Source organism: Capra hircus, chromosome 11 (genome assembly GCF_001704415.2).
Source record: "Capra hircus breed San Clemente chromosome 11, ASM170441v1, whole genome shotgun sequence".
Lineage (NCBI taxonomy): Eukaryota > Metazoa > Chordata > Mammalia > Artiodactyla > Bovidae > Capra > Capra hircus.
Window position 1 is genome coordinate 48409688 of NC_030818.1, and position 27828 is coordinate 48437515.

At 53.2% G+C, this 27828-nt stretch overlaps 1 protein-coding gene across 1 annotated transcript in view; it reads left to right on the top strand.

Moving 5' to 3' along the window:
- POLR1A (RNA polymerase I subunit A) overlaps positions 1–27409 on the top strand; it is an 86477-nt gene extending 59068 nt beyond the window's left edge. Inside the window, 20 exon segments of the mRNA XM_018055368.1 lie at positions 1160–1343; positions 3921–4003; positions 4119–4277; positions 5949–6047; positions 7029–7181; positions 8436–8518; positions 8974–9139; positions 9961–10182; positions 11296–11510; positions 13824–13991; positions 15063–15198; positions 15670–15827; positions 20423–20549; positions 22086–22196; positions 22804–23109; positions 23786–23837; positions 23840–23985; positions 25214–25331; positions 25863–26027; positions 26403–27409. Coding sequence (XP_017910857.1) covers positions 1160–1343; positions 3921–4003; positions 4119–4277; positions 5949–6047; positions 7029–7181; positions 8436–8518; positions 8974–9139; positions 9961–10182; positions 11296–11510; positions 13824–13991; positions 15063–15198; positions 15670–15827; positions 20423–20549; positions 22086–22196; positions 22804–23109; positions 23786–23837; positions 23840–23985; positions 25214–25331; positions 25863–26027; positions 26403–26503 — 2952 coding nt within the window. The 3' untranslated portion in view covers positions 26504–27409.

A 27828-nucleotide genomic window follows, 5' to 3' on the forward strand; every position in this document is an offset into this window, starting at 1 on the left:
TCAAACTTTACTCTGCAAAGCTTGGAAATGCAGACCTGAGACCTGTGAGTGGCTGGCTATCATCACCCTGTGCTGAGGTTTCACAACTCCTAGCTCCATGCCTAGGAACCAGGCCTCAGCAGCAGCTCCAGGACAGCCAAACCCTGGGGACACGGCGCTGTTGCAGGAGAGTGAGACTGTGACCCCACATTGAAGATTTCTTGGTGGGGAAGTATCCCCAGGGCCCCCGCTCACAAAAGCTTTGTCACAGGGTCTAACAGACATGCCATTCATAATAGAACCCAAGCTGCCCCTTTTCTTTCCCTTTGTAGATCATACGCTTAATGTGTGCAGCACTCTTCTTTAAATTAGAAATCCTTTAACTAGAAGTTTAAATTTTAGTTTTAAATTTAAATTCAAACTAGAAATCCTTCTTTAAATTAGCTTCTGATGCTTGAAACAAGCTTTAGGGAAGTACAAATTCAGGCCTTAAAAGATATTAGGAAGGTTATGTTTTTCTTACTCCAAGGTTCCAGGGAGGAAGTGCCTAGGCCAAGGTCACAGCTATGAAGTTTAGACTTAAAATGTACTCCTTTTCAGTCATAAAGTTTTTGTCAAGGACATGTGACCCCAAGTCAGAACGGATGGGAGATGGGAGTGGGGCACGTAGGAACACACTGAACTGTCTATAGTGGGAAGAGGGGGGTGTAGTCCCCGAAAAAGAATTTTGTTTAATGTTCTTTTTTTTATTCTATTTATTTGATTTTTGGCTGTGCTGGGTCCTCGTTGCTGCGTGGGCTTTTTCTCTAGCTGCGGAGAGCCTGGAGGCTACTCACTGCAGTGGCCCCTCCTGTTGGGCAGCACAGGCCTCAGCAGTTGTGGCTCCCGGGCTTTGGAGTACAGGCTCAGTAGTTGTGGCTCACAGACTTAGTTGCTCCAGGGCATGTGGGATATTCTCAGATCAGAGATTGAACCCACGTCTCCTGCATTGGCGGATGAATTCTTTACCACTGAGCCACCAGGGAAGCCCTGAATGTTGTTCTCTGTGTGCTCACCGGCTTTAACCCCTTCTTTGCATCAAGAATTTGAAGCAGGTGAGGGTTATAAGGTTAGTAAGACATGGAGTGAGGAAGGGGCTGGGGGCTCCCCCGACCCAGCGCCAGTGGCCATCCGTCCGCAGGTGATCATCAGAGCAGGGGAGCTGCTGTGCGGGGTGCTGGACAAGGCGCACTACGGGAGCTCCGCCTACGGCCTGGTCCACTGCTGCTACGAGATCTACGGTGGGGAGACCAGCGGCAGGGTTCTCACCTGCCTGGCTCGCCTCTTCACCGCCTTCCTGCAGCTCTACAGAGGCTTCACCTTGGGTGAGTGAGGCAGGTGGCTCTGGGGCCCCACCCTGCTCAGTCCGCTTCCGCAGCCAGCACACCTGCCAGGGTGTCTCCCGGTTCCAGGGGAACAGCCAGGCTCCCTTCATGAGGGCATCTTCACGGGGCCTCCAGTGACACTGCACAGCCTTGCTTCTTCTCCGTGCTTCCGCACCCCCCACACACCCATACCACCCCAGTCTCTTCATCTCTTCGTACGGCACAGAGTGACGCCCCTCCCCTCCATCTGCATTTCCATTCTGTCCCTTTCTCAACGTCTTTGTTTACAGTCTCCAGTCTCCTAGACTGATTTTTCTTCACACTCATACCTCCATTCTCTGCTGCAAGTGCCCTTCCAGAATCTTTCAGGTACTCTGCACTCCACCTGGAGTCTTCCCTGTTGTCAGAATGGCCCGCACCTCCCGACACAGCAGGTTCTGTTGGAAACACCACATTGGGGCAGACCTGTCAAGTGATCCTAAGACAGAAAGAGGAGCTGTCTCCCTGGAAATGACTGCCCACTGTTTTAGGAAGTTGACTTTGATAAAGAAAACAAGGGGGCCGATATTTTCCATGCCATGAGCTCATTCAGAGCGGTGTATCTCTCGGTGTGCATAGCGGAGCCCAAGCCCTTCTGCAGTTTCCCATGCATGATGAATGGGTGTCAGGCCTCGCACTAAGCAGGACCCCCAGCAAGCGTGGGAATCATCCAGCTGATGAGACTGAGTTCACGGACTGGCTCATGTGCAGACAGGGAGCCAGTGGGTCTGCTGGAGTTTGCTCATTGGCCTGAAGCAAGGCAATAGTAATTATAAAATTTATATTGTGCAAAAGTCAAAATAAACACAGACATGAAAATAATGAAAAATCACCCAGCATTCAACTGCCAGAGATAACACCAATATTGACTTGATACGTGTCTTTCTAGACTTTCCAAGTATAAACACTTTCAGAAAAAAAGGGATTCCTGCAGTAATACCTAGTGTTTTGTAATCTGCTCCCCTCCACCATTTACAGATAATGTTTTATAAATGTCCTTTTGTGGGCAAATATAAACTGACTTCCTCAGGTCCGTGGCTATAAACTATTCTGCTTTTGTAGACGTTCCATGGTTAATTTTACCAGTTCCTGTTATTAGACATTTTAGCTCTTTCCTGGTTCTCACAATATTTCTCGGATGAGCTTCCTTGAACAAATGTCTTAAAAAATGGAAAGTAGATGGACTTCCCTGGTGGCACAGTGGATGAGAATCCATCTGCCATTGCAGGAGACATGGGTTCGCTCCCTAGTCCAGGAAGATCCCGCAGGCAGCAGAGCAAGTAAGCCTGTGTGCCACAACTAATGAAGCCTGCACGCCTGAAGCCTGTGCTGCACAACGAGAAGCCATCACAATGAGAAGTCCACGTACGGCAACAAAGAGTAACGCCCGCTCGCCACAACTAGAGAAAGCTCGAGCAAAGCAATGAAGACCCAGCGCAGCCAAAAGTAAATAAATTTTAGAAAAAGTAGAGGAAGAATCCACACCCAGATTCACCTCATCACCAAACCTAACAAGCAGCTCTGCTCAGCACGGGATCCGAGGAGAAACTGGCCAAAGTGCAAAGACTGTCTGGTGCCGAGACTGAGAGGGAGCAGGGCCAAGCTGGGCGTCAAGCTTGGAGGGGAGTCCAGGCTAATGGAAGTGTCTTCAGCCCTCGCAGCCAGAGGTCACTGAAGGGACAGCAAGATGGCCTGGAGCCGACCCTGTGGAAGGGCCCATTGTCATGGTGTGGCTTGCTCACAGAGGGACAGATTCTTGCTCCTCCTCAAGTTCTTTAGAGGCACTCAGGCTTCCAGGACATTGCATGTGGGAGTCCCAGACATCTTAGCCCAGCTTTGCAACACTGCAGCCTTGAATTCCCTTTCCCCTGAGACCTTGGCTGAGGGACTGGTGAGGTCAGTAGCTCTCAAATATAGACAGAAAATGAAGTGGGAAGACTTCCTGCCTAAGGTGGGGAATTCCTTAGCCATTTGAAGCCAGAGGGACAGGCTTCATTCAAGTGGCCCAGGCACTCTTCCTTCCAGAGCAAGAGAGGACCCTGCAGTGGTTGTCCCTGTCAGCCAGGCTTGGATGTGTCTGTGTGTGCTTGCCCACGGAATCTCACCACTATACAGTGCAGTCCTTGCTGACGTGATTTCTGGAAGTCAAAACTGGGATGTCTGCCCCCTCCCTCTTCTGTTTTCCTCAACCCCAGTTTTTCACCCAGAATGTCGTCTTCACCTCTGTCCCATGCATCCAACTTGTTTTTATTGAATGGAGGGCCTGTAGCTGGTGGCCAAGTTTGGGACTTGGCCCTGGGTTGGCTTTCTACCTCCTTACCTGTGGGCTCAAGTTTGAGCCTTAGCCTTGTCATTTGTAAGATGGTAAGCACTTAAGAGATGGTAGCAGTCTCTTTGAGGTGATGGGGATGTCACCATCATTATTCAGGTGCTCCCTGGGTGCCTGTTACCGTGCCCCATGCCCTGACCTCACCAAGTTCACAACCTGATGAGAAGTCAGGCCCAGGTGCATCCAGACTTTTCTCTTTTACTTCACAGGAGTAGAAGACATTTTGGTCAAGCCAAAGGCGGATGTCAGGAGACATGGAATCATTAAAGAGTCCACCCACTGTGGGCCACGGGTGAGGAGGGCCTGGGGGCTACCACCTACAGCAGAGTCAGTCGGGCTCCAGCAGGATGGGGCCCACACCTTCCTCCCTTGCCTGCAGCCTCCAGTGTTTCCTCTTTTAATCCTAGGCCGTCAGGGCTGCGTTAAACCTGCCAGAGGCAGCGTCATGTGATGAGGTCCAAGGGAAATGGCAGGATGCCCATCTGAATAAAGACCAGAGGGATTTTAACATGATTGACCTGAAGTTCAAGGAGGAAGTGAACCATTACAGCAATGAAATTAATAAGGTTAGTCCAGCGGCATGTGCACTTACCACCACCATTTTGAGTGCTGGGTTTTTGTTTTTGTTTTATTACATTTTGAGTCTCACTCTGGGCCTCTTGGAGCAATTTGACTGTTGAACAGCTGACTAGGTGACACTCAAGATGGGGCGAGTAGAATTGATCATTTTGAAAAGCCAAGGGATTTGTACCCTCAGTTAGGGTCTGGAGAGGTCTTCCTTTGATTAATGCTGAGCATGAAGGCATTGCAGTATTCTTTCTTTCTTTAATTAATTATTTTTTCCCACACTACCTGGCTTGCGGGATCTTAGTTTCCCAAGCAGGGGTTGAACCCAGGTCCTCGGCAATGAAAGCGCCTAGTCCTAAGCACTGGACTGCCAGTGAATTCTGCAGTAGTTGTCGTTTTAAATGTTTGTATTGTAGGGCAATGGCCTTAAAGGGGACTGAAGAAAGTCTTTTTCCAGGGGCCTCTGCAGGGTGGAGGGGCACAATAAAGGATCAGCACCTCCAGTGCTGTGTGTGTAGGACGGCTGGGGTGAAGGCCCATGTTTGAATCCTGGCTCTTCCATGGACTTACTGTGAGATCTCTGGCTTTGTGTCATGTGAGCTGTCTGAGGGAGGTGTCCTCCCCTGGGGCAGGGATGGGAAGATCACCTGCCTTACGGATTTGCTGGCAGGATTCAGGAACTCATCTGCACAGAGTCTTGGGTGAGGTCTGACCACTCTGCCAGTCCTCCAAAGCCTCACAGCTGAGAAAGGAGAGGGAGCCCCATTCTTGCCCCAGAGCTGGGGCTCCCAGTCCTGCGGCTTGAAGGAGCCCACTGGCCCTCATCCCGGCCTCCTGGGCCTTGACACCCCACCTGAGGAGGAGAAAGGGAGGGAGGACCAAGCCTAGCAGAAGTCAGTGTTTGCTGACTCAGTTCTGACTGGCTGTCAGCAGACCTTGTTGGTACAGTTTTGTCCTTGCAAGGCGAGGTTCCTTCCAGCCTTCCAGCACTGCTTGAGAACAGGGAGGCTCAGCTTCCAGGGCTCACTGGGGATGCTGCAGGTGGGGGTCATCTCAAGCACCTCAGAATTACTGTATTTCTTTTCCCCTGTCTCTTGACATCCACCTTGTCTCTCCTGTGTGAGGGTGGGTGTCTACATCCCTAGGAAGAGGCTTAGATAAACTCAGAGCCATCCCTACCTCTCCACAGCATCTCCCCAATCCACCTGGGGGCTTTGGCTACTCTTTTGTCCCAGGAGCTGAGGCGAAGCGCCTGGTTGGCGCTTGGGCAGCTTGCTGGCAGATATGAGTATGACATGGGCGCTGGTCATCATGGTTGCTTGTCCGGGGCCAGGCCATGCTCTAATGGGTAAGTTCCCAAGAGCACCGCCTTAGGTTTTATTTTTAATCAGTTGCATCTCAGCATCACGAACTAAAGATGCTGGCCCCTCTGCATCTGCCTCCCGGCTTCCCAGCAGAGGTGTCGAGAGCGTGGTACCTGGGGCCATTCTTCAGACCTCTTTCCAGGGCTTCCAGCCAAAGGGTTAATGCCGACAAGACTTCTCCTTAACCTCAAATGGGATCTGGCACTGCTCTCCAGATTCATAGTCTAAGTGGGCTCCCGCATTTACCTTCTGAACCCGAGCTTCCCAAGGAGGAGTCACTGACCGATGTGTGTGTTCCATCCGCAGGCATGCATGCCCTTCGGTCTGCACAGACAGTTCCCAGAGAACAATCTGCAGATGATGGTGCAGTCTGGGGCCAAAGGTTCGACAGTGAACACCATGCAGGTGTGAGCAAAGGCGGGCTGGCTGCTTGGCAGAAGGCTGGGGTGGTTGTAGGAGGCACTTTGCAGATTTGTTTCTGTTTTTTAAAGAATCCACGTTCCATGTAAAGCATGCCAAGTACTGCACAATACAGAAGTGTGTGTGGAAATCAGTACAGGAGCTAACCACTGTTAGCATGCCGGTGTTGTAGACACATGGAGATAAATATCCAGCTAGTGTATCGTGTGTGTACATGTTCAGTCGTGTCTGACTCTTTGTGACCCCATGAACTGTGACCCACCAGGCTTCTCTGTCCATGGGATTCTCCAGGCAAGAATATTGGAGTGGGTTGCCATTTCCTTCTCCATAGTGTATCATACAGATACCTATAATAAATTTAGATACTGTATGGTTATATATTTTCATGTTGCAGTGCTATCACAATGATTTCACAAATCTTAGCAACTTTTTTTAAATTTGATGACCTTGAGAGAGTCTTAAGGACCATAAGGACCATCTCATTGGTGAGTGCAGAACAGTAGGAACGGGCTTACAAGGCTCGAGGCCATCAGGAAGCCGTTTTGACTAAGTAAAGTCCAGACACACTGTCCCCAAGAGCATTACTGGGCAGTTTCATTCTCTTTTGATCTGAGAATGTTCAGGATCACAATAAACTATTTTTTCTGCTCGTCTCAGTTTCCATGTGAGGGAGGTCCCTTTCAGGTATAACATGAGATTCTTCTGAAACATGACTGCTTTTGCAAAGCACTGTCTATTTCAACTGACCCCAAATGTGAAAATTCTAATCAGTCAGTGAAAGGACGATACAATTATTTTCCTGAAACATCAGCTTTCCTGGTTTATTAAGAAATGTAGGTTGACCTTCAGGAACTCCATTTCCATGCAGTTTTTCTTGAAGAGCAGGTGCTCCATCCCCTGTTGGGACAGAGCATCCCTTAAGGCGTGTGTGGGTCTTCGGTCCCATCTGGGTTTCCTTTCTCCCAGATTTCGTGCCTGCTGGGCCAGATCGAATTGGAAGGTCGGAGACCCCCGCTCATGGCATCCGGCAAGTCTTTGCCCTGCTTCGAGCCTTATGAATTCACCCCCAGGGCTGGCGGCTTCGTCACTGGCAGGTTCCTCACTGGCATCAAGCCTCCGGTATGTACTTTTTGGTTTTTCCTTTTGGCTTTCCTCCTCATTTCTACGCTCAGGAGCAGGAAGCCTGTGACCTTCACCAACAGCTGTAGTCAATAAATAAACGCCACCACATCCTTGCTTACCCTCTAGATGGCAGGGGCCCCTGAGAACCGTAAGAGCCGCATCGTGTTCACCTTCGGAATGCCAGAGCCCAAGGCGGTGCCTGGCACATCGTCGGTGCTCAGGCAGGGTTGCTGATGAGTGGGAAGACGAACAAGATCAGGCCCAGCTCAACCTCTTCCTGCCTCGTGCCTTCTCTCAGCCGGTTCTTCCCTGCCTCTGAGGGCAGCTGGGAAAGGGGGAGCCCTCGCCAGAGCTCTCTCCATTGCCAAAAGGAGCATCACAGAGATTTAGTTTACAGAGCTCCCCTAAGAGAGCCTCATGGCTCTTCCTTTACCCTGGGGAAACTGACCAGTTGTAGCAAATGCCTAGTTTTTCCTCCATCAGCGATAGAACTCTCCTCTAAGAGAAAGGTTTTCTCTTCAGACTTTGAGAAATGGTTTTTCAATTAGGGCTTTCTGTTCCCTAGTCCAGTGCGTCTCTGCAAAGACGCCTCTTGTGGTCAGACAACTAAGTCTAGGTTGTGAAGAGGACTGACCTGTTATGTCAAGGCCATCGGTTACGCCCAGGGCTTCTCTCTTGGTCTCACACAGACTCTCCAGTGGTTGTCCATGGCCTCTGGCAAAGGATGGTGGAGAACTGATGTAGCCCAGAGAGTTCTGAGCTCTGGTTGCGACCTCTAAGTGAATCATGAAACCATGGTGAAAGATAGCAACTGGCTTTATGTGATGAAATAGAGTAGGGTGATAAAGAGTGAGGGCTGGGGTCGTTTCATAAAGTTTCATAGTTTTAGCTTGAATCATGTATCTTTATCCACACACGTGTGGATGTATGTACGTTTGCCGATCATTGTTACAAACACATGTCTCATTGTGGAAGTTTGGAAAACACTATGTGATGAGGCAAAAGTGCCATTTCTGTTTGAAAAATGGAGTGTGGCGCTGCGGATGGACTCCTGAGAATGAGAACTGGCCCTTCTCCTCCACTTGTCCCTCTGCTCTCAGGCAGGATAAGACAGAGGTCACCCCAGGGGAGGGCAAATGTCCCTGGCGTCATCAGAGCCATCAGAGCTGCTGGGGACATTGGCCTGAGCCGCCCTTCAGGAAGCAGGCTGTCCTCACTGTGCCACCCTGGACTTTCCCGCTTCTCCCACAGGAGTTCTTCTTCCACTGCATGGCCGGGCGAGAGGGTCTGGTGGACACTGCTGTGAAGACCAGCCGTTCCGGCTACCTCCAGAGGTAAAAAGCGCCTGCCCTGCCACCTTCAGGTGGCTCAGCGTCCCGGGTCCATTCAGGCTCTGTCACTTTTTCACATTTTCATTGCCAATTTGCTTAAGATCCCTTTGGGAAAGGAAAAAAAAAAAAAATTTCTGAAAAGTAATCCATGGGTGTTCTGAGACAGAAAATAGCCAGCATTCTTCTCCTTCTAGAGGATTGGTTTAGCGTGAACTCAGAGGTTTACAGGAAGGGTCCAGGTGTCGGTAGGTGTGCCCTTTTCCTGGGCAGGGCAGGCAGCCACGGCTGGAGATGGGAGCGAGGGTCACACAGGGGCACAGGAGCCAGCCTGTCCCGGGGCTTGCTTGGCTGTAGAATAGCAGTCCGCCTTTCTGCCTCTGCCTTCCACCTGCCCCATCAAAGGCTGCCCCAGTAGGCGGGGAGCCCCAGTAGGCACTGAGCCGAGGGTCTCTGTACAGGTGCATCATCAAACACCTGGAGGGGCTGGTTGTCCAGTATGACCTGACAGTCCGCGACAGTGACGGCAGCGTGGTGCAGTTCCTGTACGGGGAGGACGGCCTGGACATCCCCAAGACACAGTTCCTGCAGCCTAAGCAGTTCCCCTTCCTCGCCAGCAACTATGAGGTAGTGTGCCACCTTCCGGAGCCTGGGGGTGGCGGGGTAGGGCCTATGTGGTGGACCTCCCACCCTGAGCTCTGCCACCCAATCAGGGTGACCGCTGAGTAGGGAGTAGGGAGTAGGGAGAATTTAAAAGCACCAAGCAACGCCCTGGAACACCTGACATGGCAGATGCTTCGAACAGCTGCACTGTTGGGGACATTTACGGTCCTAAACTCGAGTGCACTGTGGCTGCTGTCTGCCTGCCTCCTCACTGCTGCCTGGGCACATAGGGCCCCCTCTGCCCATTTTACAGCCAAGACAACTGAGTATCAGAGTTTAAGTGACGAGCTGGTGAGAAGCAGGGCTTGTGTCTGCACCCAGGCCCTCTGACTCACAAGCCCGTGGTTTTCATTCCATGCCTTATTGGCCCAAGAGGGATCGTCAGCATCGGCTGAGCAGTTCCCCAGGTTTTGCAGATTGGGATACTGAAACTGACATGGCCTGTTCAAGGTCATGAGCAGGTGGTCAGATTGAAAGTTAAGGGCCAGCTCCTTTCCATCCTGGTGCCTGTCCCCTTCTCCTTTCTTCTCAGAAATACCCATGTTCTGGAAGGACTCTTGAGTGTCAGGGTTTCTGCCCTATGACCTCAGCTCCTGAGACCGCCAGCTCCCGACTCTGGTTGGCACAGAGTGAGGCCCTGGTTAGCAGTGGGTGCTCAGCCCCCCAAGGGGCATCGTGAGGGCTCCACACGGGCCACCTCCTATGAGGTTGTGTGAGTTGTGTGCCATGGCCTTTGTGTTACACCCTCACCTCTTCTTTCTTGCTTGTGTGGTCTGTTTGTCTAGGTAATAATGAAATCGAAGCATCTCCATGAAGTTTTATCCAGAGCGGATCCCCAGAAAGCTCTCCGTCACTTCAGAGCCGTCAAAAAATGGCACAGCAAGCATTCCAACGCCCTCCTGAGGAAAGGCGCCTTCTTGAATTACTCCCAGAAAATTCAGGCGGCTGTGAAAGCCTTGAACCTTGAGGGCACAAACCAGAACGGCCGCACCCCCGAGACTTACCAGGTGATGCTGGAGGAGGCAGGGGATCAGTGGGGTTGAGGGGATGAGGGGTTGTTTTCCTGGTAGAAGGTCCAGCCATGAACTCTAGCTTCATTCACTATTGGCCAGGAAAAAAGGCACTCAAATATCAATTTGAGGAGGAGAAATCTTTACAAAGAGGCCTCCCCAGTGGCTTAGAAGTAAAGAATCCACCTGTAGTGCAGGAGACTCGGGTTCAATCCCTGGGTCAAGAATATCCCCTGGAGGAGGACATGGCAACCCACTCCAGTATTCTTGCCTGGAGAATCCCGATGGACAGAGGAGCCTGGAAGGCTATATAGCCCATAGGGTCGCAGAGAGTCAGACATGACTGAAGCGACTGAGCATGCACGCACGCGTCTTTACTGAGGTGTGGGCAGGGTTCCAGGCAGCTAACTGGGGCTGGTAAGCTGGGTTCCCCAGCCTCCCCGAGGACGTGAACAGTCACCAGGGGTGGAGAAGGTGGCTGTGGGCAGCGTCCACGTGACAGGAGCCCTCATTGAGAGATTGGGGCTCAGAGACCCCTTAGGGTGGGGACTGGATATCCAGCCTTCCTCTCCTCCCCCTTTCCCCTCTTCTTCTGCGATCTCCCACCTTCTAAGCATAGCTGAGCCAGGAGGCAGGGGAGCGCTTTGAAGCGGTTGCTGTGGATCAGCTTTGGGGCATCGGGCATGTGAAAGCCTGGACAGAGGACAGACGCAGATCGGCACGGTCACCTGGCTCATGGTGACTGTGTCCTCGTTGGCCTGAGACAGCCCTGGCTTGCCTCTCATCCCAGGGTGATTATTAATAATGTTCTATTTTATTCTACAAGAATTGCAGTTTGGAGAGAAGCTTGCACGGTCGCCCTGCTTGTGCTTGATGGGCCACAACGAATGGTTCCTAGAGTCGTGGTCAAGCAGTACGCCCTGGGATGGATTCGGCTTCTTTGTGCTTCCAGTGTCAAGATGGCTTTCCTATGCTGTCAGATTTCTGTCCCTTTCCCACACTGTCATTTGAAGCAAGGCCTTTTGATCCTCCTCATCCTACTGGACACCCCAGGAAGAGAAGCCTGTTCTGGTGTTGTCCCACATAGCTGAGTCCTGTCCTTCCTTCCAGATGCTGAGGATGTGGGCTGAGTTAGATGAACAAAGCCGGAGGAAGTACCAGAAGAAGGCGGCTCCTTGTCCTGACCCCAGTCTGTCTGTCTGGCGCCCAGACATCTACTTTGCATCCGTGTCAGAAACATTTGAAAAGAAGATGGACGACTACAGCTGTGAGTGGGCAGCTCAGGCAGAGAGGAGTTACGAGAAATCGGGGCTTTCTCTTGACAGGTAATAACATCAGCCTTTGGCACCTGCAGAGGGAGACTGCTTCTCTCAGGCCCTTCCCTGCCCACTCCGGCAGCCTGCTGGGTCTGAGACTCTAGCAGGAGGGAGGGAAGTGAAACAGAGGGCACCTTGCAAGCCCAAGGGCTGCGGGACAGATGAGAGCTTAAGCAAGAGTCCGTCCCCCACCTGGGCCAAGACGGAGGAGACTGCTCTGCGGGGAAGGACACTTACATAGTGACCGTTCTCCTGAGTGTGGGATGGTAGGCATGGCTCAGTGAGAGGCAGGGACTCTGGTCAGCAGCTGCCAACCCTGGGACCTGGCACAGATCATCCTTTGCCCTTTGACACCACATCTTAGCCTTTTGTAGGAGCTGGGTCTGATAATTCCAGTGACCCTTTGAGCTTCGAGTTTGAAAGCTTTGAGGAAGAAGGACCACATAGAGTCCCCAGCTTGGACTTGTTCACAGAAAAATAAAACAGGGAAAAGAAATTAATTAATATGAAAAATACTTAAAGTTTTGTCAGCTGTAAATTTAGTATGGCATAATGTAATATTGTTGCTCAAAGCCAGTGTAAATAACTATCGTGATTAAAACTAGAATGTTAAGGAATTAATGAATGGCTCCTTGATCATTGCTGTCTTTGACTGCCTTTGAAGTAGAGTCTGGGCTTCCCATTCCCAGGTGGTGCAGTGGTAAAGAACCTGCCTTCCAATGCATTAGACACAGATTCAACCTGGATCGGGAAGATCCCCTGGAGAAGGAAATGGCAGCCCACTCCAGTATTCTTGCCTGGAAAATTCCCTGGACAGCAGAGCCTGGGATGCTGCAGTCCATGGGGTTGCAAAGAGTCAGACACGACTTAGTGACAAGTGACTTAACAAGATAAGTGGGGAGCCAGGCATGGACCAGCACTGAGCCAGAGTGAACTGAAAGGTGACATGTACCCCCAAGGAATGTCTGCTGGGGCACTGGTCTCAGAGCAGTCATCAGGGGGTCCTTCCTGCTCAGTTCTCTCAGCCTGGCCTGCAGAGCTGGAGGCCTGAGGTCATCTGCTCTAGGTTGGCTGCATGTCCTGTCCCTGATGAAACCCTGCAGATACACGGGGAGTCTGAGGGTCCAGGGAGTGGGACTGCGACGGGAGGAGGAGCAAAGACAGATTCTTGGGTGGAGGGCCTGGAGTGGAGGGACAGCTGTCACTTTTTATGCCTTAAACTGGTCTCTCCAGCCAGGCCTCAGAGGTATGAAGATGGAGTACTAAATCACAGCAGGTTGTGGTTGAGCTGCCAACTGGGTTTTCCCTGCAAGAGCAAGGCCCCGATTCCCTTTCACCTTCCCCCCTGCCGCTCAGGATGCTGCCATTTACTTTCAGAAGGACCACGTGGGTCCTCCCTCCAACTGTGCTGCATCAGGAGTGGTGCAGGCTTAGCCCCGGGGACCGTCACTTGGGTTCAGCGGGCCAAGATGGGGAGGAAAGTGCACTTCCGTGACTTTCAGAGGCTCTGTTTGCAAGCCCCAAGCTCTGGGGGCAACCCCAATGTATTTGAAGGTTTTTTCTGTCAGGAATACTGATACGCACTCAGACTTCACTGGTTTGAAGTAGTTGGGAGAGAATACACATCAGGTTAGTGAGAAGTCTGATTTTTATTAATAAAAAACTTGGATAGAAATGTAGTTTTATTACTTCCCTCTGCACTCACACATAAGGTCCATTTAGTCTTGATTTATTGAGTCGATTCCTTGTCCTATGTGCTGGGGTCACACAGTGTTTCTATGGCTGTTCTAAAATTAGGAAAAAGGGTTATTAGTAAGTTACAAAGGTTACAAAATCGTATAGCATGCATGCTTCCAAAGTGGCCCATAGCCGTTTGCACTAATTAAGAAGGTAAGTGCCTTATTCCCACCTCCCCCACCAGATCCCCATGCTTGTTCGGTGAACCTCTCCCTAGTTTGTACAGAGGGAGGTTTCAGCCCTCTCCAAGGTGTCATAGCCAGTGGGGAATAAAGAATTAGCCAAGGGAAATGTGAATAGTGAGTTCGCAGGTTCCGTGACATTCTCTGGGTAGACGTGAGCCGTCTGAACGTGGACACCCAGAGCTTCAGCCACCCAGCTGGGCTTTGTGCTGTGTCACTTAGGACATTTCAGGGTCGTTGGCAGGAACTGAAGGCTTAGAAGGACCATCTGCCTGGTAAAACAAGCCCAGAAGGAGGACGAGGCATCAGGTGCACACACCCTGCTCACGGGTCTGTCGTCAGCTCCGACAGGCAGGTGGTGTCTGTGTCTCTGACCCCTGATGTCCTCCCGCCCTGTTTCCAGTTTGAGGACTCTGCTGCAGCTCAAGTGGCAGCGCTCACTATGCGACCCGGGTGAGGCCGTGGGCCTGCTGGCCGCCCAGAGCATCGGGGAGCCCTCCACACAGATGACGCTGAACACCTTCCACTTTGCCGGCAGAGGCGAGATGAACGTCACCCTGGGCATTCCGAGGTGGGCTTCGAGGGTACACGGGCAGGGTCTGTCCAAGCCTGCTCCGGGGGAGGAGGGCATTTCATTAGAGTGTGAAAGTGTGTGTGTGTGTGTGTGTGTGTGTGTGTGTGTGTGTGTATGAGTGAGAGTGTGTGTGTATGAATGTGTGTGTGAGTGTGTATGAATGTGAAAGTGTATGTATGAATGTATGAGTGTGTGGGTGAGAGTGTGTGTAAGTATGAATGTGAGAGTGTGTGGGGGGGGTGTGTGTATGAAGTTTTGAGAGTATATGTGAATGAGAAACAGGGTCATCAGAGTGGGGGTCAGGGTTGGAATTTCCAGAGCCCAACTGGTTTCTGCACTTGGATCCATGCCCAGGCCTCTCAGCATCTCCATTTAGTTCTCCACCAACTCCTGGATCCCAGTTCCCTGGAATGCTTGTGAACTGCAGGCTCCTGGGGTCAGGCCATCTGGTTGCCTGGCTCTGGTGATACCACTCACTTAGAACAGAATCCAGAGGGACCCTGGCTCTTCAGGTCAGTGTGCACCCTGCAGGATGACGGCTGCTGGGCAAGAGGAGAGAACAGAGATCACACTCACTTGCCCGCCCAGGCCGCTTCCTAGTTGAGGGACTCAGGCTCCTCAGCTTTCTCAGCCTCGGGGTTTGTGGGGAAGAAGAGGAGGGCAGGGGCCACAGTGCAGGCAGGCCAGGCTGGCTCACTGAGCCGTGGCTGAGGCCTGGCCGTGGTCCTTGTGCCTAGTAGGAGCGCTGCAGACACTGTTTCCCTTACATCTCTCGTTTGTTCAGTAAGCCCTTAGTAAGCGCTGTAAGTGAGGCACAGGGGACAGGAAGCAAGAAGACACAGCCCTGTCCTTGAGGAGCCCATGCTTCAGTGGAGGAAGCTGACTGCAGAGTCCCTTGCTGTCACACACAGGGCCAGAGCGGGGACACCTGATCAGTGTATTTCCTCCTCAAGATCCTAAGGTCTCTTGCAGATCCTGAAAGAACTCAAGCATGTTGATGAGAAAGACTTTGCAAAATAGAGACTCCAGGTGCTTCTTTGGCTCAGATGTGCCCCTGTTCCATGACAGGTTGCGGGAAATCCTCATGGTGGCCAGTGCCAACATCAAGACGCCGATGATGAGTGTACCTGTGTTCAATACCAAGAAAGCGCTGAAGAAAGTGAAAAGCCTGAAGAAGCAACTCACCAGAGTGTGTCTCGGGGAGGTAATGATCTCCCTCAGACCCAGCTGCGGGCGTTTTCCTGTGTCCCCTCCATTCATCCTCCCATCCAGGAAGAAGGGCCTTTGTCAGCTCTTCTGACCCGGGGCTCAGACTTCACCAGTGAGAGAGGCAGGCTTCCTCTGCCAGCTGCTGAACAGGAGTGGGTCAGGAAGCTTTAAAAGTAACCACTGGTTCTGTAGCATTCTTATGTGCCTTACAAATAAAGATACTTTTTTGATTAACTTACCACCCCCGCTGGAGCCCTCTCCCTACAGCCTCAGGCCCTTCTCAGAAGGTGTGACCTACAGGGTTGGGGGTCCCTCTCCCTAGCCCAAGAGGGATCTACATCAGCAGCGCTCATTTAAAACTGGCTCGTGGTCCCAGCCCCTGTGCCTGCAAACTCAGTTTTCCCACTTTTAATGCTCAGTCCCAGGCATGGGGCACACTGGGTCCTGCCTGTCTGTCTGGTTCTAGGTGTTGGAGAAAATTGATGTCCAGGAGTCCTTCTATATGGGGGAGAAACAGAACAAGTTCCGGGTATACAAGCTGCGATTTCAGTTCCTGCCACACGCGTACTACCAGCAGGAGAAGTGCATGAGGCCCGAGGACATCTTACACTTCATGGAAACCAGGTCAGGGCTCAGGCCATTTGACTTTGGCAGATTCTTATTGTATGACTTTGTCTTCAGCCTTGAGGGCTCCTGGCCACAGAACTCCCAGGGCCTGAGGGCTCTTGCCTAGATGATTCGCTTGTGGATATGACTCCATTGCCCTGCCTGCCTCCTACTCTCTGGCCCATGAGTTTCATCTACTCGTATTTGGAGGATTTAAGGTGTAGGAGTACATGGACCATAAAGAGAACAGAACTTTATCAGAGTGATGGTGCTGTGGTGTCAGACCAGCATGTGGTGTTCATTTCTGACATGACGTGGTTCTTAATACATTTATATTCTGTCAGGAAGGAGCCCTGTGCTAACAACATGCTGCTCTTAAACATGGTTCTATAACTGGGATTAACCTCCAGCTTTTAAAACTAATTTCCTTTATTTATTTATTCCAGCTGTGCTGGGTCTTGTCATGGTGTGGCCTTTCGTCGAGTTGCGGCAGATGGGGGTTGCTCTCTAGATACAGTGCAGAGGCTGCTTCTTGCGGTGGCTTCTCTGGTTTTGGAGCATGGGTTCTAGGGCACTTGGGCTTCAGTAGCTGCAGTGCGTGGACTCAGTAGTTGTAGCTCCTGGACTCGAGAGCACGGGCTCAGTAGTTGCGGCACGTGGGCTGAGTTGCTTCGAGACATATGGTATCTTCCTGGATCAGGGATCAAACCCACGTCTCCTGCCTTGGCAGGCAGATTCTTTACCACTGACCCACCAGGGAGGTTCTACCTCCACCTTTTTATGGAGAAGATCTGGTTCCCTTCTGGTAGGGAGATTGAGCATCCATTTTTCTCTCAAGTTCAAGTCACTGTTAGACACTGGACAGCACGGGCCACAGTGCTGAGTGCCCAGGATTTGGAAGGGGGTTTCATCTCAGGGCTGGTGCAAGCCAGCAAGAGCCAACAAAGCTGACCCGCCAGCTGACCCTGGACGGTGGAGCGCAGACTGAAATGGCTGCGGGGTCGGCAGGTAAGAAGGCTGGTGAGGCATTTGGGAGCCCCTGGCCAGCTGGAGAGCATGTCACCTGCCTCGAGAGGGCAGGAATGTGGGCCAGGGTGGCCAGACCTTCTGATTCAAAAAAAGTAATAAGAAAACTACTTCTCTTTTTTTTCCTGTCTTTGGTTGGTTGTTGGGTTTTGTGGGTTTTTTTTCGCATGTGTGCTTGCTCAGTCGTCTCAGTCATGTCTGACTCTTAGCAACCCTATGGACTGTAGCCCACCAGGATCCTCTGTCCATGGGGATTCTCCAGGCAAGAATACTGGAGTGGGTTGCCATGCCCTCCTCCAGGGGATCATCCCAACCCAGGGATTGAACTCACGTCTCATTATGTCTCCTGCATTGCAGGTGGATTCTTTACCACTAGCGCCACCTGGGAAGCCCTTGCTTGCTTTTTCTTTTATAAATTAGTCTCTAATTTGTAAGCATTGGCAGCTAATTCATACCTTTGTAAAAGCCTGTTGAGGCTCAACTAGATGTTAACAGGATTTGGCCACAGACCCCTGGCCCCTGTCTTCAGTCTGGAACAGCCCTCAGGTCTTCCAGTGCTACTCAGAATCAAAGAACCAAGGGCAGAGTGGAAGCAGGATGTCCATCTACACAGTGATCCCACAAGTATTTGCTGAGTGCCGCCCACTCGCAGGGCAGTCCTGGGGAAGCGTGGCCACGAGGGAGTGACTGTCTTGCCCAGGCCCTCTTCTTCGCTCTCACCTGAAGACTCAGGCTGGCTGCAGCCTGGCCCCACTAAGCAGGTGGCATGTAGGACAGCCAGGGTTGTTTAGATGACCTTGGATGTGAGCTCAGCCCTTTGGATGGGGGAGCCGGCCAGGCCCTGGGGAGCATGTGCGTCACCCCTCGCCAGGGTGGAGGAGGCTCATTCTGTCAGGAGTGCTCTCAGGGGCTGGGTCACGTTGCAGGAGACTGGATGCCAGCTCATTAATTAACTGGGAGGAACATCTCTCCCAGTGTGCCACGTGTTTGTGCTGACCAGGCAGCCCTTGTCTGAGAAACGGGAATTAGGATCATACGGCCTCTTGAGAATTACTGAGAGCAGGCCGATCGGCCCTATTTCCACGCATCTTAGGTGTAGGCAGGAAAGTTGCATGAGGTATGCACCATGCTGTGCCCAGAGTTCTTTCTGTTTATATTCATTTGGGGGAATCAAAAATCCATCACTGTTTAAAAATTTCTTCTTGTTAGGGAGAGCCCTGACTTCTCTTCTCAGTGGTGAAATACTTAGTCGGCTCCTACTTTGCATTTGGCTGGAGCACTTGAAAAGCTGTGATTAACAAAGCCTTGGGCCCTCACCCTTGGTGGAGCTACTCTATGGCTTGTGCAGGCCGGCTCAAGCGAGGGAGTGGCATGGTGGGGTGAGTGGTTGGGCTGCCTTTGCCGGGCCTGCCCCATTCAGGCCCCATGCAGACCACACAGGGATGGGAATGTGCCTTCAGAAGGGTGACCACACCCCCCACACACCCCCAGAAGCTTTTTCTTTTTTCTTTCTCCTTCTCCTCTTTTTCACCTCTCTCCACCTCTTTTCCGAGACTCTTTTTTCCATAAATGGGAGAGAAAAAAGATAGAAACACATGAGGCGCTTCCCTAATGGACACAAATAAGCCATGAAGCTCCCCTAAATATTCCTCCCGGCACCCATCCCGTTGGGTGTGTGTGTAAATGATTCAGAAGGCAGGCTGGGGCTGTGAGGTGGGAAGGATACTGAGCTCAGAGGCAGGAGGAGAGTTCCAACCTCCAGTCCCCAGCTGTGTCACACCAGGTTGGCTTCTGTGAGGCTGACCCTGCAGGTGGTGAGCTGTTGGCAGGCGCCTTCGGAAACAGCCGAGAGTCATGTTCCCTGTGTAATTAATTCATGGGGGAGGGAGGTTTCTCCGCTGCTGCCCCCGTCCAGCTCCACCTCAGCTGTCACATTCTGACAGATGGCATGACCTTCACAGAGTGATCACTGTGGGCCTCCGGCTCCCTGACTCTGGGCGTGTGGCGGGAGTGGTCCCCACAGTTGCATGAGGTCAAGGCCCTCGTCTGTCTCTCTCCAGCCTCTGGCAGAGTGGAGAGCTGAACCTGTCCTTTCAGAAGCATCTCTTCCTCTCTCTCTTCCCCGTTGATCATATATCTTTCTAAAGTCAATCCGGGCATCTCCCTGTCTGGCCCTCTCGTTCCTGTGCTCCTGCCTGGTGACCAGGCTTTTTCCTGGATCAGTGGGTAAGGAGCCTTCCAAAGGCAGAAACCTCAGCCAAAACTATCTACAGCTTTAAAAACTTGCGGGGGTGGGGGCAGGGAATTGGGAGGGAGAGTAGCAGTCTATTGCTTTTGCTAAACAAAATAGTAAACATGTGATCGGCTCACTCCTCCAGTTAAGGTCCTGAGAGCCTGTCTTTTCATCCTGGCTTTGCCCCCTGGGCTGGCACATGGCAGGCACATCACAGATGCTCAGAGAACACAGGCTGGCTGGCTGGGCAGATGAGGAACTGATAGTTTGTATAATTAAAAGCAGTCCATTTGGTGGGCTGCTTGCCGGTCAGAAGGCCAGCAAGAGGACATATGAGGACAGGAGCAGGGGACAGGAGACAGGGCGGGCGACGAATAGATAACCCAGGAGGAGAGGCCGGGGAAGGCCTGCTGGGCTCTTTCCGCCTCGAGTTAGTCCTTTTAAATTCCCTTGGTCCTAACCTGTTGGGCTTCCCTGCTGGCTCAGTGGTACAGACTTTAGCTGCCAATCGAACCCCTGGGTCAGAAAGATCCCCTGGGGAAGGAAGTGGCAACCCACTCCAGTATTCTTGCCTGGCTATGGACAGAGGAGCCTGGCACACTACAGTCCATGCAGTCTCAAAAGAGTTGGGCAGGACTAAGCAACTAAACAACCACCACCACAATCTGTCAACATGATTTACTGCAAAGCACGTTACCACTGCCTTGGAGACTCTTGATAAGCTCTTCCACAGCTTAGTTCTCTCATCAAATCGTCAGGGCTCCCACACCAAGGAGACAAGTTGTCAGCCCCAAGCACTTCCTGGAGATGTAGTAGGTGGGCTGGGGGCAGCCCTGGTCCCAGCCTGGATGCCCCTCCTACTGAAGGCCCTGCTGTACTAGTTAGCTGGCCCCACACAGCACCAACAACTGTCACTTATTGAGCAGCCGGCCTACCAGGCCCCATGACAGGTTTTGGTGGACGTGGGGATGTTTCTGATCCCTAAAGCAAGATTGCATGACACCCACACTTTCCAGACAAGAGAAGTAAAGTTCAGGAGATCATCGGTGGTGATTGAGGCCACACCCCCTGGGAATGGCCCATGAGACCTTTGGTGGTGATCCAGGCCATGCCCCCTGCGAATGGTGGAGCACACTTTCAGCCCTGCCATTCTGATGCCCCCCGCCAACCCCCTCCCAGAAATAGCAAGAGGGGGAAAAATGAGCTGACTGGAGAGCCACGGTCTCTGTCTCCTGAATCAGTCCCTAGCATCACCTCCAGTGGGTGAAGTACTTAGAGCATCTTATCCCCGCAATGAAGGAAAAGTGGAGATGCTGGTACTGAACGGGGCTGCGGGGCTTTCTTCTCGTTTTAGATTCTTTAAAATTCTGATGGAAGCCATCAGGAAGAAGAACAGTAAAGCATCAGCTTTCAGAAGTGTGAACACACGGAGAGCCACCCAGCGGGATCTAGACAGTGCTGGCGAGTCGGAGAGGAGTCGGGTGAGCGAGTCCCCTGGGGGCCCCTGGGGACCATCATAGGGAGGTCCAAGGCTGGGACCCCCTTAGGGTGCCGGTGGCTCTGTGACTGTTTTCAGTGCTCCTTACACCCCTTCCTAGGGTTGGCCTCTCTCTCTGCTTACCTTAGCGTGTGTGTGTCTGTGTGTGTGTGTGTCTGTGTGTGTGTCCATATAACATGTGGGGTCTTAGTTCCCTGACCAGGGATTGAACCTGTGCACCCTGCATTGGGAGCATGGAGTCTTAACCACCGGACCACGAGGGCAGTCCCTTACCTGAGGATTTATCTGCTGCTCTGAGAGCCGAGAAGCAGTGTTTCCTTCTTGGGTGTGGAGGGCCACGGAGGGGAGCTGCCACTGGCGAGCCCCAGCTCATCCATCTGTCTGTTCTCAGGGCCCCCTCTCCTCTGTAGGTAATTTTTTTAATCCTGAGGATAGACTCAAAGTAATGGTACCTACTAGACTTTTGGAAGTTTTTTATGTGTTCATCGGCTCTGCCTTTGACTTACCTAGGCCAGATGAACTGAGACTCACAGAGTACTGGGCAGGGACCAGAGAGGCATTCTGAAGCAGGGAAGCTGGGCTCCAGTGATGGAAAAGGAAGAAGCCAGAGGGACACCATTGGAGGCAAAATAGTCCAGGAATGATGATACCTTATCTGGGTCAGGAAGATCCCCTGGAGAAGGGAATGGCAACCCGCTCCAGTATTCTTGCCTATAAAATTCCATGGACAGAGGAGTCTGGCAGGCTACAGTCCGTGGGGTTGCAAAGAATGGGACACAACTGAACGACTAAGACATACATACATACATCTGCCCAGAGACACAGAGGCAGTGTGTGGCCAGCTCCCTGGGTCTTGTCTGAGTCAACAGCTGGCTGTTCTCTGCTTGGACAGGGGTGCAGTGAAGACTGGTCCCATCCTTTTCCAGCTCTGTGATTTCAGCTATGACACCTCCTCTCTCTGGGCCTGTCTCCTCATCCCTAAAATGAGGATCTGGCCTAGACAGAATTCCAGGTCTTCTGCCCTGGAGTCTACCAATTGGAATGTCTTTGGAAGGCTGCCCAGTCTTAATTCTTAAATCACCCAGAAGGAGATCATAAAGAACTAGGTGCCAAGGTCAGGAGAAAGGAATAAATATTTAGTTTCTAAAATGCCAAGGTAATTCTTTCTTTTCATCTCCACCCAAAGCATAAATACTTGGAACAATATTAGCACCGTCTTCTTTTAATAACTTGGAAAGCCTTGGCACTTTTTTTTTTCTTCTTGATACAAGGTTTTACAAGTGGTATATATAAAGATTTAGGCTGAAGAGAAGGAAGTATGGAATCCAGGGCTGGGTAGGTGGGTGGAAGGGATGTAGATGGAACTGGGAAGGTGGTCGGTACTGTGTGATGAATGGATGGGTGAGAGGCAGGTGGGTGGCTGGATGGCTGAGTAAGGAGACAGGCAGGTGGATGGGTGACCAGTTTGGTGCATGGATAGATGGCGCTCATCTTTCTCTTACTTATTCCTTTACCCCAGGGAGAGCAGGAGGGCGACGAGGAAGAGGAGGGGCACATTGTGGACGCTGAAGCTGAGGAGGGCGATGCTGATGCCTCGGATGCCAAACGCAAGGAAAAACAAGAGGAGGAGGTGAGGGGCCTTTGGCTGAGGTGACACCTCTGTCACACCTGAGGGCTCCCCCCGGTGTGTAAGGACATGCCTCTGCATCATGCAGAAGCAAGACCAGTCTGCCTAGCACAATCATTCAGTGGAAAAGGTGGTGTTCATAGGGTGGTGAGTAGGCAGGAGCCGGCCAAGGGCTCCCCTTCAGGACTGGCTGTCCCTGTACCTGAATCAAATTGGGAGACCCCGAGGCCTTTGGGAGGGAAAGTCAGGCACTTTCTGTCTTTACCATGAAAATGCGTCCTTCCCCTTCCCCCTTTCAGTCCTTTACCACTATGATTGCTGCCAGGACAGAGGGTGGTGTGGAGGGGCCAGTGGGGCTCCCAGGTGAGAGAGCTAGAGAGGGGCATACAACTCCGAGGAGGGAGCCCTGGGACTGAGGGGCTGGCGTCCCCAGGGGCCAAACAGAGGGCAGAGGCCAGGCTGATAGAACCGGTAGGGCTGGGGTCGGCCAGCAGATGAGAGCTTTTCTGGGGGTGGGCGGTGGGGGAGGGGGGTGGCACTTGTTCTGCAAGGTCAAGTTCAGGTTGCTGGTCGGGCCCAAGTGACAGGGCCTGAATTCCATCCCCACCAGGTCGACTACGACAGCGAGGAGGAAGAGGAGGAGGAGGAGAAGGAAGACGACGAGAAGGAGGACGAGGACGTTCAGGAGGAAAGGACCGGCCTCAAAGAAGACGTTCAGCAGGAGCAGGAGGAAGGCGGCTGGGCCCCCGAGGAGAGCTCGCTCCCCAGCGCCCCCCTGATGCAGCCACAGAAGCGCGCCCGAAGCCGGGAGCCCCAGGAGGCCGAGGCAGTGGCGCGCCGGGCGCAGGCGGTGCGCGAGTGCCACCCGTTCATAGAGGACTACCAGTACGACACACAGGGCGGCCTGTGGTGCCAGGTCAGTGCCCGTGAGGGGGTCAGCCTACCCCAGGTCCCAGCCCCCTCCTGGGCCCACTCACTCTGGCTTTCCAGTAACAGCCTGGGGGTTGTTGAGCCATCAGGCCCTGTAGGTACTTTCACGTGGGAACTTCAGGCCTCAATACAACCCGTGTGTTGACGCACATCACAGAGGCCGGCAGACTCTGCATTCCTCACACCACCTTTCTGCCTGGTCATCGCTTCCAGGATTGCAGTGTCCCTGGAAGGCTTGCTGGTCTGGATGCCTAGACATCTACACATACCCTGGCTTTAGTCCTTTCGTTTGATCCAGTTCAGTGATTCGTAAATGGTAGCACAGATATGAGTCACTGACCAGGAGTACACGTACAGAGGGATGTGTGTCTTGCTTTCTGGTCATTGAAAGGATATCAAGGGTGATGCTGAGTGGAGGTCATGTTGTATGGAGGTGAGTTTCCTCAACGACATCTGTGAAAATGGATGGTGCTCTGCCGTTTTCACCTCAGTCTGTGGGACCGGACATGGTGCCATGTGGTCATTACGTCAGCCCATGTTCACGTGCCAAGTCCACTGCCCAGCTTGCCCCAGTGGGGCTCTGGAGGGGTCTCTCAGGGACCCTGAGTGGTGTGGCACTGGGGCACCCCTGTCTTCTCGCTCAGCTACCCTTCCTCTTGCAGGTGACGCTGAAGCTCCCTCTCATGAAGGTCAACTTTGACATGAGCTCCCTGGTGCATCCTTGGCCCAAGGAGCTGTCATCTATGCAACCAGGGGTATCACAAGGTGCCTCCTGAATGAAACCACCAACAGTAAGAATGAGAAGGAGCTTGTCTTAAACACAGAAGGCATCAACCTCCCGGAGCTGTTCAAGTACGCCGAGGTGCGTGTCTCCTCAGGGTCGCATGCTGTCCTGCGGATAGGTCCTCACGCAAGCTCAGGCTTCAGCCGCTCTGTCCTGGCCCTCCCTGGGCTATTCATGCTTCTAACTCAGGGTTCCCAAAACAAGTCTGCAGCCCGGCCCACCTCTGGGGGATCTCCAGTGCACATGAGTCTAGTTAAGATTTGCAAAACGAAACCTGCCTAACTTCACTGAACTCAGAGTTTCCAAAATTAATTTGTGTGCAGTTTCTTTTCTTTGAAATCGAAACCTCCGAAGATAGACTTGTAAGAAATAGTTATACTGAGTGCTGGCTGGGTAGCTGCTCGGTTTATCTGGTGATCGGGGCCCTGGGCCCCCACACCCGGCAGAGTGCTTTGTATCCTGCTCCCCCTGCTTCCCAAGCACACGCATCCTTTCCTCTGAGCTCTTTCTTGCTTCCCCCTAGTTCACTTCATCTTCCAGAACCTTCTGAGATGCTCTCAACCCCCAGGCACAAGTTTTCCCCACTGCATTCTGAGTTGCTGGGACCAGCCCACTCTTCCCTCATCTACACTAAGCTGGCAGGGCCCTCCAGCCTCACACACCTCCTCCCACAGCACTGCCCTGCACACGCCCAACCTCTGCCTGGAGCCTTTTGCCAGCTGCTTCACCAGAGGACAGAGCAGGCAGGGCTCAGGCCTCCCCAGTGCCAGCCACTGACAGGGCGCACTCGAGTCATGCCCGTGGGATCAGTCACACCCTGCCGGGGTCTCTGCTGTCTCCTTTGGCGGTGACATGCCCTAGCACACAGCCACTGTGAGCCCTGCCCGGGGATGGCTGAATTGGAGCTTCAGGTCCCTGGAGAGGCCTGGCAGACCCCCGTGCCCAGGGAAGGAAATTGAATCTCTGCCAGGGAAGTTGCCTCACCTACCAGCAGAGCCTCCACCCTCTGAAACAGGTCTCTCTGTTATATAAACAAACACCTTTGTTCCTGACTCTGAAAGTGGGTAGCGAATCATCACCCAGCCCTGGCTGATGGTGAGAGAGACCCTGGGCCTAGCCAGCATCCTGTCGGCCACTCTGCTCACACCATTCCTTAGGCTAGTCCTGGGCCACCTCACGCCCACTTTGTCATCAGCTGCACCCGAGCACGCTAGCCGAGGAGGCAGCGAGGCCCTGGGGTGGGACATGTCCGTGGGAGGGAGCAGAAGGCAAGGCCCTCCACGCCATCCTCTCCCGCCCCCCGCAGGTACTGGATCTGCGCCGTCTCTATTCCAACGACATCCATGCCATGGCCAGCACGTACGGCATCGAGGCTGCACTGCGCGTGATTGAAAAGGAGATCAAGGACGTGTTTGCCGTATATGGTGAGAGGGGATGCGGGTGGCAGGCAGGAGGCCCCGGGGTGCCAGTCTAGATCTTCAAGGAGCTGAAATATGGGTGCAGTGAGGGTGGAGCCCACGGGACCCTCAGGGCCCCCATAAAGAAGGGTCCCTGGGTGTCAGTCTTGTCAGTCCCGTCCCCAAGGCCTCCCCACCCCCCGGCATGTTTCTGATCTTGGCCTCAGAGGGAGAGCCTCTTCCTCACCTCACCTTCAGGGTTTCAGTTCCCAAAGGGACACAGCGCTGCAGTGGCTCGTGTCCTGACCTCGCCTTCAGGATTTCAGTTCCCAAAGGCACACAGCGCTGTAGCGGTTTGTGTCCTGCAGGGCTGCTCCCTGCTCAGTCGTGATGCCCGGGGACACAGGGCTGCCCACCGAGGTCAGGTCAGAGAGCTGAGTGAGTAGGTAACGGAGCTGGGTCGGGGGGAGCCCTAGGGTCAGGTGACGCTGCTCCCCCCTCTCCCCATCCCCTCTTCACTGCTGAACCCCCATCCTTCTGTTGCCACCCCTGTGACAGGCATCACCGTTGACCCCCGCCACCTCTCGCTGGTGGCTGACTACATGTGCTTCGAGGGTGTTTACAAGCCACTGAACCGCTTTGGGATCCGGTCAAACTCCTCACCACTGCAGCAGATGACGTTTGAGACCAGCTTCCAGTTTCTGAAGCAGGCCACCCTCCTGGGTCAGTCGTGGGCACATCCTTGGCCTTCCCCACCCCTGCCTGAATCTGTTCTGGGCAGACAAGGCTCATCCCTCAGGCACCCTTCCACAACCTCGCACGTTGGGGAGAGCCTGGACTGTCACACAGGAAGCGCTGGTGGGTGGGCACCAGACTGGAGGGCTGCCTCTGCCTTTTGGAGGAAAGGGGAGGGTCTTCCTCTCTTCAAAATGCAGAAGCAACGCGGCATCGTTCCCACCAGGCCCCAAGCTTCAGGACCACCCTCGTGGCCCTGGAGGTGCCCTAACCGCCAAGCATCTTGCTGAGTGCCCTCCACACCTGTCTCTTCCCCTCCCATCACTCCCAGCTACACCTCACAAGCGCTCTTGTGTCTCCCAGGATCCCATGACGAACTGAGGTCCCCATCAGCCTGCCTCGTGGTCGGGAAGGTCGTCAAGGGTGGGACCGGCCTCTTCGAGCTCAAGCAGCCACTAAGATAGTGACACCTGCGCACCAGCCCGCCCGTCACAGGAGAGAACCGGGAGACCAGAGTCCTGGGCATTTCACAGTGATGGCGCAGGGCCTGGCAGTGACTTTGAGGGTCCAAAGAGCAGCTGGCCTTTGAGCTGGACTGAGATCACCTGGGAAGTGGATGAGTTGCTCATCCTCACCCCTTCCCATCTCAGGATGTGAATGAAGTCCTTACCAGATATCCCCCAGACCCCCAACCCTGGCTCAAAGTGGCTGGACCTTCCCCGGTGCTGCAGGACACCTCGGACGTGCAACCCCCAGACACCCCCAGGGTAAGGAGGTGAGGTCTCAGTGCTGTGAGCAGCCGGTGACTGCAGGCAGGCTTCCTGGGGGCTCAAAACGGGCAGAACACTGCTGCCCCTTGGCCTGCTTCTGCTGGCTGCACCAGCCCCTGGGGACAGAGTTCCGTAAGAGTCCCTCCTGAGGCTCTCTCTCTGGACCAAGCACAGGATGGTAGAGACCTCTCCCCACCCACTTTCTGTGCCTGGGGCTTGTGGCTTTGCACCCCAGCTGATCAGATCAGCCTTGAGCCTGGGGCATGCCTCGCCGGGGCCCTGGCAGCTCACTCCCACCTGAAACCCTGAATCCCCAGCCGGGCTGCACTGTTGGAGTGAGTTGCCTGGCTGTCTTTCCCTAGCTCTGCTCTCAATCCAGCACTGAGGCCTGTGTCTCTCTAGGCTCTGCCCCATCCAGGGCTCCCTTGACCTCTGGTACCAGCAGCATGGGGCCCTGGCATGGACAGAAAAGTCAGAGGACTTGGACCCAGGCTTTGTAGAACCAGAGGCTGTTTCTATTTTTGTCTCATGTTATTCCAACTCAGGCTGAGTAATAAACATCGTTGGAACCAGCCAGCAGGAGGAGAAACATGGAAGAGACTTCAGGCTTTTGGTTTTTTTGTTCTTTGGTTTATGGTTTCTGTGTTGTGATTTGAGAGCTCACAAGTGAAACTACTCAGCGCAGTCAGAGCTCAGGTTCCTCTTCTGCTTTTTTGGCAGAGGGTGTGGAAGGAGAGCTCAGCCTTGGCAGCCTCCCCCTCTGACTCCAGCCAGTCCCTACGGTGTCCCCCGTCCACAACCAGCTTCTAGCCCTGAGGCCAGGGGAGCAGAAGCCGGTGGGAGGGAGCTATGGCTGGGCTGGGAGGGGAGGCCTCGTCTGAGAACAGTGCCCACGCTGCTCCCTCCAGGTACATGATGACCAGACTCAGCCTGTGTGTCCTGCACTGGCACCAGGGGAAAGCTGGCAGAAACAGGACTCACCTGGGATTCCCCTGACAATCCAGTGGTTAGGATGATAC